Source organism: Myotis yumanensis, unplaced genomic scaffold, assembly GCF_028538775.1.
Source record: "Myotis yumanensis isolate MYYU_CA2020_CCGP unplaced genomic scaffold, mMyoYum1.0.hap1 SCAF_12, whole genome shotgun sequence".
NCBI lineage: Eukaryota > Metazoa > Chordata > Mammalia > Chiroptera > Vespertilionidae > Myotis > Myotis yumanensis.
Window position 1 is genome coordinate 12528037 of NW_027223763.1, and position 11278 is coordinate 12539314.

General features: G+C 43.5%; 1 protein-coding gene across 1 annotated transcript; it reads left to right on the forward strand.

Annotated features, from left to right (window-relative positions):
* Positions 1 to 409: 409 nt before the first annotated feature.
* On the forward strand, positions 410 to 9827 carry TLR4 (toll like receptor 4). Its single transcript, XM_070430791.1, has 3 exons — positions 410 to 664; positions 4720 to 4886; positions 6709 to 9827. The coding sequence occupies exons 1-3, from the start codon at positions 575 to 577 to the stop codon at positions 8969 to 8971; spliced, it is 2520 nt and encodes an 839-aa protein (XP_070286892.1). The 5' UTR covers positions 410 to 574; the 3' UTR covers positions 8972 to 9827.
* Positions 9828 to 11278: the final 1451 nt, after the last annotated feature.

The window sequence follows — 11278 nt, forward strand, 5'->3', positions numbered from 1 at the left end:
AGCCTAGCAGAGAGCCTGGAAAGGAATCAACCTCTGACCCCTTGACCTCAGACTTCTGGCTGCCAGGACTCCGTGGAATAAAACAAATTTCTGTGGGTGAAGCCACCCAGTTTGTGAGACTTTGCATGGCAGCCCTAGGAAACTGACACAGCGAGTTTCCACCACTAAAACATTATAGGAAGGCCGCAGCCCTACACAGTTATGCGGACTGTTTGATCAGTGGGATTGTTTTCCTAAATTCACCAACGCTGAGGTCAGACTGACTGACTGGGAGAGCGGCCAGCTTCCTCTTGCTGTTGCTCCAGCCATTGGTCTGTAGGTGTGTTTTCTTCTTTTTCTAACTTCCCCTCCCGAGACAGGGGGAATAAATATTAGAGAAACAAAAGTCCAGAATGCTACGGTTGCCACTCTCACTTCCTCTTGCCCCTCACCCAGCGCTGCTTTGAATGCAGCATTTGTCTTGGGGCACACACAAGGGAGAGAAGACAGCAGTGCCTGGGAGGTTGCTGGGCAGGCGGTTACTGCCCGTCATGCTGTGGCAGGGCCATTTCTGGTGGCAGACAATGCCGGGATAATGCGGCCCACCCGCCTGGCTGGGATGCTGCTTCCAGCCATGGCCTTCCTCTCCTGCCTGAGACCCGAGAGCTGGGACCCTTGCGTGCAGGTATGTGTTCGGGGTCTATTCATCTCCCGGGTGCCTTGTCTTGCTTTTTCAGAAAAGAGTAGAACTTCCCACTGTGGGCCCTGGTTAGTTTCATTTCCAAAAAGGAGTCGAATTACCTTAAAGCCATGAGAAGCCAAATAATTCAGTTACGAGGCACTAACAGGCAGCCCATGCGATCATGTCCTAATTAGGATTGTAGATCAGACAGACCTGCTGAAACCACTCTTCTTAGGCTTCTGGGCTGTGTGACCTTGAAGGAGTTACTAAGCCTCTCTGAGATGGTTCTCACATCGGTAACAGAATTCTATCACCTCCTTCAATGGACAGTCGTAAGAAGGCTGCCTCCTGTCATTTCTTTCTGCTGGTGATCTGGGCACGTAGCTTCCAGCAGTCACTGCCCCTTTCAATCTCAGGAAGATGTTTTTTGTCTCCTAACAAGAAGAAACTTTCTAATGTGGACTTCAGACTTCTGAATCTAGCCATAGTTCTATCCAAAGGATAAAAAGCAAAAAGACTTTAAGAAAAATTAAAAAAAGGAGAGACAGAAAAATAGAAAGAGAGGTAAAGAGAGGAAGGGAAAAGGAGAGAGAAAGCTATAAACTCTCAGCTAATGCAATGGTTTCTTTCTCTGTGAAACACAAGCCTGCTGGTTCGCAATCACATTCACGATGGATCTCTCTCATTTCCACAACTGCCTTGGAAGCTCACAGCAGAACCCAAAACGCAGAGAATGTCCTGGACTTAGGGTGTGGCAGGGTCAGACACTCAACAAAAGTATAAATTAAGGACATGGGGGAAATAGCGGACTTCAATAGGAACAAGGATGAATTTGTCACCTCAGAGTCCTCTGTTTCTCCAGTTCCCTGCCCAGTGCTCCACACCATGTCCTCCTCTCTGACTCTCTTGCTGTTAGGTTACTGGGAAGAGATCCTCCAACCAGGGTGGTTACCACTGGATAAAATCGCAGCCACCCCTGACTCCTCCTTCCCTCATGCCTCATACTCTCTGCTTCCAGAGCCTGCCCAATCCCTCTGTGCCAAGCCAGGGCAGGTCCTCAGGCCTCTGGCCTTCACTCGTAGATAACGACTAGTCTCCTGACTCCACAGCCCCCTTCCTTTAATGTACTTTGCACATTTTCTGTTCGTTGTTTATTTGTAGTTGTTGTTTTTTCCTGAGACCTGGTTCTAGCAAAGTACCCTCTTTAAAAACACAGTAACTCTCCATTGCTCTCGGGACCAGTTCCTAGCACAGGGCCTGTGCACTGAGTGTTTGTCTAGCTAGAACACTTTCCCCCTAGATTAGTGCTGTCCACTGGTAACATCATGTGGGCCACAGAATATGATTTCAGTTTAAATCAGTCATTTACCTAACTAAATTTAAAACACAGTTTTCTAAACCCAGTATATTCAAAAGTTATTTCAAAATGTAATTTACATGCCACTATTAATGAAATATTTTACATTCTTTCTTTGGTACTAAGTCTTTAGTATATATTTTATTCACCATACATCTCAGTTTAGATTATTAATATTTCTTCCCTCCCTCCTCCCTAAGGGAGAGGGAGAGATAGAAACATCAATGATGAGAATCATTGAGAATCATTGGTTGGGGATTGAGCCCGCAACCCGGGCATATGTCCTAACCGGAATGAAACCTCGACCTCCTGGTTCACAGGTCGATGCTCAAGCACTGAGCCATCCCAGCCGGGCAGATTATTCACATTTCTCATGCTCAGTAGCCTTGGGTGACTAGTGGCTGCCATGTTGGACAGCACAGGCCTAGATATCTGCATGGCTTAATCCCTCACTTCATTCAGATCACTGCTTAAATGTCACCTCCTCTGCGTAGTCCTCCTTGATCACCTCATGTCCAGCTGCCAGCCCCATATTTGTCCCTAATCTTTTATGCCACTTTATTTTTTACAGGACACCATTATATAATATGTAATATATATTAGTTTATTTGTTCATTTTCTTTCCCTTTGAGATAGAATCTTTAAGAGGGCACAACCATTGTGGGTTTTATTTATCATTATATCTCAGTTCCTAGCACACAGCAGTTGCGCAGCTTCAATATGTGAAATGATTTAAAAGGATTGCCATAAGATAAAGGAGAAGCACCTCCTTATCAGACCCTGGCTTCCCCTTGGGCTCCGGTTTCACCACTCCCTTCTCTGGCTGATAAGAATGAGTTTTCTACTCCCCTCACTCCCTGCTCCCTCCTCCCTCTTTGTCCAGGTATCCAAATCTTGTTCATCCTTCAAGACCCACCTTGAAATCTTCTCTTTCTCAAAAGCCTTCTACTATCTATCCTTTGATGCAGATTGATCTCTATCTTTTCTGAACCAGAGGAAATATTTTCCAAGCCTGGTCTGATAGCCCTTTTCAATATATCCCCCCCCCTCTCTTTTTTATCCCCTTATTTGCTCAATTCCTCCACCCTCTCCCTCTCCACCTCCCCTGCCTCACACCCTCAAGACCTGTCAGCCTGCTGTCTATCTATGAGTCTGTCTCTATTTCTCTTGTTAGTTCCATTTGTTCATTAGATTCCACCTATGAGTGAAAGCATATGGTACTTGTCTTTCTCTGACTGGCTTATTTCACTGTTTTTTCACTTTTCAAAGGCACCTGGTTGGATAAAGTCTAAAGGGTTGAGGGACAGGTCTAAAGAGAGTCTGAATGAGGGCATTTTATGTAAAACCTGCAAGTCTTCATGGTAAATATTTCAGATCTTGTTACTCTAGATTATGAGCTCATTGAAGTCTGAAGCCATATCACACCGGTCTTTGTACTGCCCAACACACTAAACAGAAAATGCCTACAATTGGGATTTAAACAAATCTCCATTCAATCAGTAATTCACTTATTGAACAAATATTTATTAAGCATTGACCATTTTCCAGGCACCACTCTGAGTGCTGGAGATATAGCAGAGAGCAAGGCCATCAGACCTTACAACCTAGTCGGGGAGACAAACAGTACAGATGGAACAGTTGCATGGGCAGCATGATGTTAGATGGTGATATGTCCTGGGAGGCAGGATAAAAGGCGGTGAGAGGAGAGTGCCTGGCACCGTCCCCTATTAGACAGTGTGGCCTGTGAGACTCCTGCTAAAGGCATCACTTAAGCAGACATGTGCATTAAGTGAGGACCTGCACATATGGCCTGGCCTGTTAGACTTTATGCATATTCTTTCACCTCTAGAAATTCTTCCTTAAAAAGTTTAGCTGAATATTAAAGTATATAACATAAGAAATATACTGTTATATAGCAATTAATTAATAACAACGAATGATAGTAAAAGCCAACATTTATTGATCATCTCTTTAAATGCCTTATCTCCTGTAATCCTTTTAACAGATTCTATGGGTATTAAACAACAGAAAGCCACAATTAGCTGGCTTAAGCAAGACATGTTTTTAGAGAATCCAGAAATCAAATGGGTTTTTGGAGAATAGGGATTACAGAACATTTGGGAAAGTATAATAGAAGCTGACACAGAAACCAAGTCAGCATAAAGCACTGGATGTTATTGACCAGGTTCCACCAGAGGGGTCTAGGCACTCCAACTATTTTTCCTCATTTCTCTATCACCTGCTCAGAGGTCAATAAGCCAAGAGAGAGAAGCAATTGGGCTATGAGTAAGGAAGGTCTGGACACCTTGACTGTCAGTCTCCCAGGCTGTATACAATGGGGGTGTTATTTGGAAGACAAAGTCTTCTCCTATATCACATGGAAAAGCTGAGGTGAAGCCCTAGGCTTGTGGACTCCAGAGCCTTAGCTCTTCACCTCTCTACTATTGGTCTTTCCTAAATGCTGCCACTATTATAGCAGAGTTTAAAATAGTAGGTACATGGTAGGTGCTCTTCCCTTCTTAATCCAGAGTAAGATGTTTCGTAAGTATGAAGTGAGTAGGTAAATGGGCTGGTGGATGGATGGATGGGTGGATGGATGCAGGTTGTCCTAGAGACCTCTCCGACTCTGTCCAAGGAGAAGGGGAAGGTGTGTTGAGGTGCATGGCATTAAGACACTGCATCTAATGTATGATCATTGCAGGTGGTTCCTAACGTTACTTACCAGTGCATGGAGCTGAATCTCTACAAAATCCCTGATAACATCCCTACATCAGTCAAGAACCTGGACTTGAGCTTTAACCCCCTGAGGCATTTAGGCAGCCACAGCTTCTCCAACTTCTCAGAACTGCAGGTGCTGGATTTATCCAGGTAATGACAAGCTTTTAGACACTGCACCAGGTAAAATGTCCATTGTTCTATCATTTCAGTCACTTATTCATCCATTCTTTAGATGTCTTACTTGCTATATAACTTTGGAAAAGCCATATGCCTTCTCCAGTTCTTCATTTTACATACAAAATATGTGAAATCAGTAGTTAGACAAGAGGCAGTTTCTAAGGATAATCCTATCTCTGAACTTCCTTTTAAGTCAGGAGAGCAAATGGTCTCAAACTCTTTCATCAGCAGATGACTACTTGCTATATGTACACTCTGTTAGGAATCAGAAGTATGTTGAGATATAGCATTCAATCTCAGCTACCAAGGAGGGCATATCTACTTTCAAGAGTTAATACGCTAAAATCATGAGCATGGTGCTGGGCACATAATAGACATTCAACAAATATTACTGATTTTGATTTTGGATTTTGAACCTGAGATAATAAAAATAGGCAAGAGTTGGTGATAAGCTATGTGAAAACTAGAGTCTACGTACTACATTTTTCAGAAGAGGGGTGTTCTCTGCAGTGGATAGTCAAGGCAGACTTCATGAGCTGAGTGGATTAAAAGTGACGCAGAGAATAGGGAATTAGGAAGATACAAGGAACCCAAGGAGAAAGATGGCAAGATCTAAGGGAAACATATGCTGTGGGGAGAGAACACTGACTAAGATTTCCCTTTCTGATGCAGGGAATTTATCATGCATTATGACAGGTTAAGTTATTATCATTATTTGGGAAGGGGAAACTGAATCTTAACATTGATTAGGGGGCTTACCCGGTCTGTGTGGCTCAGTGGTTCAGCATCAACCTATGAACCAGGAGGTCATGGTTTATTTCCAAGTCAGGGCACATGCCCTAATTGCAGGCTCAATCCCCAGTGGAGGGGGTGGGGTCGTGCAGGAGGCAACCAATCGATGATTCTCTCTCATCATTGATGTTTCTATCTCTCTCTCATTCTCCCCTCCTCTCTGAAATCAATAAAAATGTATTCTTAAAATATTGGTTAGGAGTCTTATTAAAAAAATAGTGAACTATATTTAGCTAGTGGACTCAATAACAAACCACTTAGGTATAATTTCTTACATCTTTGAAATTGACATTCACCAGTCATTTATCCTGCCCAACAACTAACTGGACTGTCTGTACCAATCAGATGTATGGCCACAATTACCTGGGGCAGGAAATGGCTAACGTTGATCCCCGGTCTGTACCAATCAGATGTATGGCCACAATTACCTGGGGCAGGAAATGGCTAACGTTGATCCCCGACTATTACATACTCTGTCAGCCATACCTTCTCTATGTGACCCAATTATTGATCTTTAATTGATTTTGTTCTGATGGATGTATTGTCTCTGCTTAGCATGTGTGATAAAAGTTTGTTGCCCTGGCTGTGGTGGCTCGGTTGAGTGCCATCCCGTGTACCAAAAGGTCGCAGGTTAGATTCCTTGTCAGGGCACATACATGCCTGATTGCGGGCTCAATCCCCAGTAAGGGACAAGTTGGGTGCAGAAGGCAGCCGATCCATGGTTCTCTCTCATCGATGTTTCTGTCTCTCCCTCTTCCTTCATCTCTCTCTATAATCAATAAAAACATACTTTTTAAAAAAAGAGTTTGCCACTGCGGCTCATAAGCTAATACCCAAGCTGTAAGGCTTCCCATGTGTCCCTGCCATCATCAGCTTTGGCATCTTTGCCTGTTCACAATTGTATGGCATGTCAAAGCTGTGGGGAGAGCTAGATGCTGCTGCTTTTCCATTGTGGGCTCCCTATTCATCAGAAACATGTAATCTGTATCTGTTTTCCCTGTAGGTGTGAAATTCAGAAGATTGAAGATGATGCATATCAAGGCCTAGAGCATCTCTCCATCTTGATATTGACAGGAAACCCTATCCAGAGTTTAGCCCCAGGAGCCTTTTCTGGACTGCCAAGTTTACAGACACTGGTGGCTGTGGAGACAAACCTAGCATCACTAGAGGGCTTCCCCATCAGACATCTGAAAACCTTGAAGGAGCTTAATGTGGCTCACAATCTAATTGATTCCTTCAAGTTACCGGACTATTTTTCTAACCTGCCTAACCTGGAGCACTTGGATCTTTCCAATAACAAGATCCGCAATATTTACCATGAAGACTTGCAGGTTTTACGTCAAATGCCCTCATTCAAACTCTCCTTAGACCTGTCCCTCAACCCTTTAGACTTTATTCAACCAGGTGCCTTTGAAAAAATTAAGCTCCATGAACTGACTTTGAGAAGTAATTTTGATAGTGCAGAGGTCATGAAAACGTGTATTCAAGGTCTGGCTGGTTTAAAGATCAATCGGTTGATTCTGGGAGAATTTAAAAATGAAAGAACCTTAGTAAACTTCAACACATCTGCCCTGGAGGGTCTGTGCAATTTGACCATTGAAGAATTCCGGATAGCACACTTCGATGAGTTTCCAGGGGATGATCTTGGCTTTTTAAATTGTTTGGCAGATGCTTCTACAATATCTCTTAGGGGTCTGTATTTAGACGAGCTAAAAATCTTTCCAAAAGGTTTCAAATGGCAATACTTAAATTTGTCTAAATGTATATTTGAACATTTTCCTACATTGGAGCTTACCTTTCTCAAGCAGTTTGTTTTCACTGCCAACAAAGGTATTACCACTTTTACTAAAGTTAATCTACCAAACCTTGAGTTTCTAGATCTCAGTAAAAATGGCTTCAGTTTCAAGTCTTGCTGCTCTCACCGTGATTTTGGGACAACCCAACTGAAACACTTAAATCTGAGCTTCAATAATATTATTATCATGACTTCAAACTTCTTGGGCTTAGAGCAACTAGAACGTCTGGATTTCCAGCATTCCACTCTGAAACAGGCCAGTGATTTTTCAGTATTCCTCTCACTCAAAAATCTCCTTTACCTTGATATCTCTTACACTAACACCAAGATTGTCTTCCTGGGCATCTTTCATGGCTTGATCAGCCTCCAAGTCTTGAAAATGGCTGGCAATTCTTTTCAGGATGCACTCCTCCCAAATATCTTCAGAGATCTGACTCAGTTGACTGACCTGGACCTCTCTCAGTGTCAACTGGAACGGGTGTCCCAGGAGGCATTTGGCTCACTCCTTAGACTCCAGGTGCTAAATATGAGTCACAACCACCTCTTGTCCTTGGATATGCTTCCTTATAAAAACCTCTCTCTCCAGGTTCTAGATTGCAGTTTTAACCGTATAGTGGCTGCCAATGGGCAAGAACTACAACATTTTCCAAGCAATGTAACTTCCTTAAACCTGAACCAGAATAACTTTGCTTGTGTTTGTGAACACATGCACTTCCTGCAGTGGGTCCAGGATCACAGGCACATCTTGGTGGGAGCTGAACACATGATGTGTGAGAAACCTTTAGCTATGCAGGGTGTGCCTGTGCTCAGTTTTAGAAATGCCACCTGCCAGATGAGCAAAACTATCATTAGTGTGTCAGTTCTCTCAGTACTCGTGGTATCTGTAGCCGCAGTTCTGGTCTACAAGTTCTATTTCCACCTGATGCTTCTGGCTGGCTGCAAAAAGTATGGCAAAGGGGAAAGCACCTACGATGCCTTTGTCATCTACTCCAGCCATGATGAGGACTGGGTGAGGAATGAGTTGGTGAAGAACTTGGAGGAGGGGGTCCCCCCCTTTCAGCTCTGCCTTCACTACAGAGACTTTATCCCTGGTGTGGCCATTGCTGCCAACATCATCCAGGAAGGTTTCCACAAGAGCCGGAAGGTCATTGTGGTGGTGTCCCGGCACTTCATCCAGAGCCGATGGTGCCTCTTTGAGTACGAGATCGCCCAGACCTGGCAGTTCCTGAGCAGTCACGCGGGCATCATCTTCATCATCCTGCAGAAGGTGGAGAAGTCCCTGCTCAGGCAGCAGGTGGAACTGTATCGCCTTCTCAGCAGGAACACTTACCTAGAGTGGGAGGACAGTGTCCTGGGCCGGCACATCTTCTGGCGACGACTGAGAAAAGCCTTGCTGGATGGTAAGCCATGGAGTCCAGAAGGAACAGAGGATGCAGAAAGCAGCCAGGATGAAGCAACGACCTCCACCTGATGTACAGACACTCCTCGGGTGCCTCTTGCCCAGGTGCATCCAATATTTGTTCAGTTGACAAGTATTAAATGCTGCAGCATAGCCGGCATTGCACCAAGGGAAGGTGCTTAAGTGGTACCCAGGACACACAGGACTGCTAATCTCACGGAGTTTACAGTGAGGAGGGAATAAATACTGTGCTAAAATATAGAACCTGCAGGTGGATGTTTCAACCAACTCAGCCTAGGCATTCAGGACAAAGAAACTCAACTCAACTCTTACCCTATATACTTGAATTATAACTGAGAGACCTGCCCTGGTAACATCAGAAAAGGACATAATTCTTCTCCTGAGCCTTTTGAATGGAAAACACCTCATATTTTATGTGTTGGCTGCCTTGAAACAAAGCAGTTTTGTCGTTTCTACTACACTGGGCCTTTGTTCACTTTTCCCATTTCTATTGAATACAATTTAAATTCTACGTGATGACTCAGAAGGCTTCTAATTCAGATCCTCCCTCCACTTCAAGTCAGTTTCCTCACAAAGGTTAAAAACCTGCACCCATTTCCTGAGGACACCTGATGAATGCATCTTCACAAACATCCCAGTCATTATTAACTGATAGTCCCTGATGTATTTTTGTTTTTATAAATTCAGTTTTCATTTTACACGTCTTCTCTATAAACCTCAATTTTTCAATATGGTTGTAAGAGACATGCTGGAAATATCCATGTTTAACCAATATCTTTCAAGCAAATATGTCAAATACACTCTGTCACTTTGTCACTTAATGTCATTCTAAATTGATTGCCGATTAAGTTATGACTGTCATAAAGGAAGCATTAAAATGATTTGGTGGAAAGTGGTGCTTATTGTAACGGGGGAGAGAAGTCTGACATCTTGGTCTCATAATGAGTAATTTGGGCTTGAGGAGGGGCAAAAGGTGGGATGGCGGCAGGAGGGCAGCTCTTCTGGATGATCCTAGAAACAGGTGGGCTGACACAGCCAGGAGGAACACAAGACAAGAGCTGCAGAAAAGGTTTTTTTCTGCGTCGAATGAGTGTTTGATGAAACACTGAATCCCTCAGGGGATTGTGAAATGATTCAAGGTGGGGAACACACGTTGTTTCTTCCTGTTGGGCATCACTCCATGACCACATTGACAAAAGAGTACATGTTCTCTTTGAGAAAATCTGTTCCTGGGGTTAATAAGGGTCATGGTAAGGGGAGTTCTCAGGAAAGCACACTCACTGAGGTTCTCAGAATGGTGCATTCAAAGAAAGCAATGAGGACATTTGGAAAATACAATTGTCAGAACTGGAACTATGGCCACATGCAAGAATGTGCTTGTGCCTGAGTGTTTCAGAATGTGTTTTGGTCTGAGCTTGATTGGAGTTGCCCAATGTGCCTGGGTGTGTTTTTAGGTCTTAATGTGCTAGTGAAAGTGGATGTGTGTGTTTGTTCATATGCCTCTCCGTCTCTGTGTATGAAGACCATGTATCTGGATGAGAGCGATTGTATTTCAAGGGGAGGAATGTGGGCATTTGGTATGGATGCCTACAGCTGTCTGAGTTCTGTACTCTTGTGTCTGTACATGATTGATTACATACAAGTGGATGCATTAGATCCTGAGTAGCTTGAAGGTCTGTTTTTGTGTATGTCCTGGCTATATGGGAGTGTGCTCATGTGCATATTTGAGTATGAGTTCTGCATATGTGCTTTAGTTTAAGCAAATATATAAGACTCCAAGGAGGAAAATAAAAATACAACTGGAATGGATCCTGTATGCTGGTCTCCTTCCCATTAGCCCCTTCTCTGAGATGGGGACTCTGAAAATGGAGGGTGAGGTAGACAAGAAAGGAAAAAAAATGGTATGACAGAGCAGAAGGGGAAGAAAGAGGAAAGTCATGCCTAGGGATGGAATCCATTTAACTTTTCTGGAGTAGAGATACATGAAAGGTAGAATAAAGATAAATTAATATAATTAGAAAGCCTTAAATTTGTACACTACCCTATAAATTGGAACATATTAACATAGTGACAACCATGAATCTCTTATTATCTAGGTGAAGTAGAAGACTAAGAATTTGAATCCCGCCCTAGCTGGTTTTGCTCAGTGGATAGAGTGTGAGCCTGCAGATTGAAAGGTCCCAGGTTCAATTCCAGTCAAGGGCACATGCCTGGGTTGCGGGCTCGATCCCCAGTGGGGGGCGTGCAGGAGGCAGCCAATCAATGACTCTCTCTGATCATTGATGTTTCTCTCTCTCTCTCCCTCTCCCTTCCTCTCTGAAATCAATAAAAATATATTTTAAAAAAAGAATTTGAATC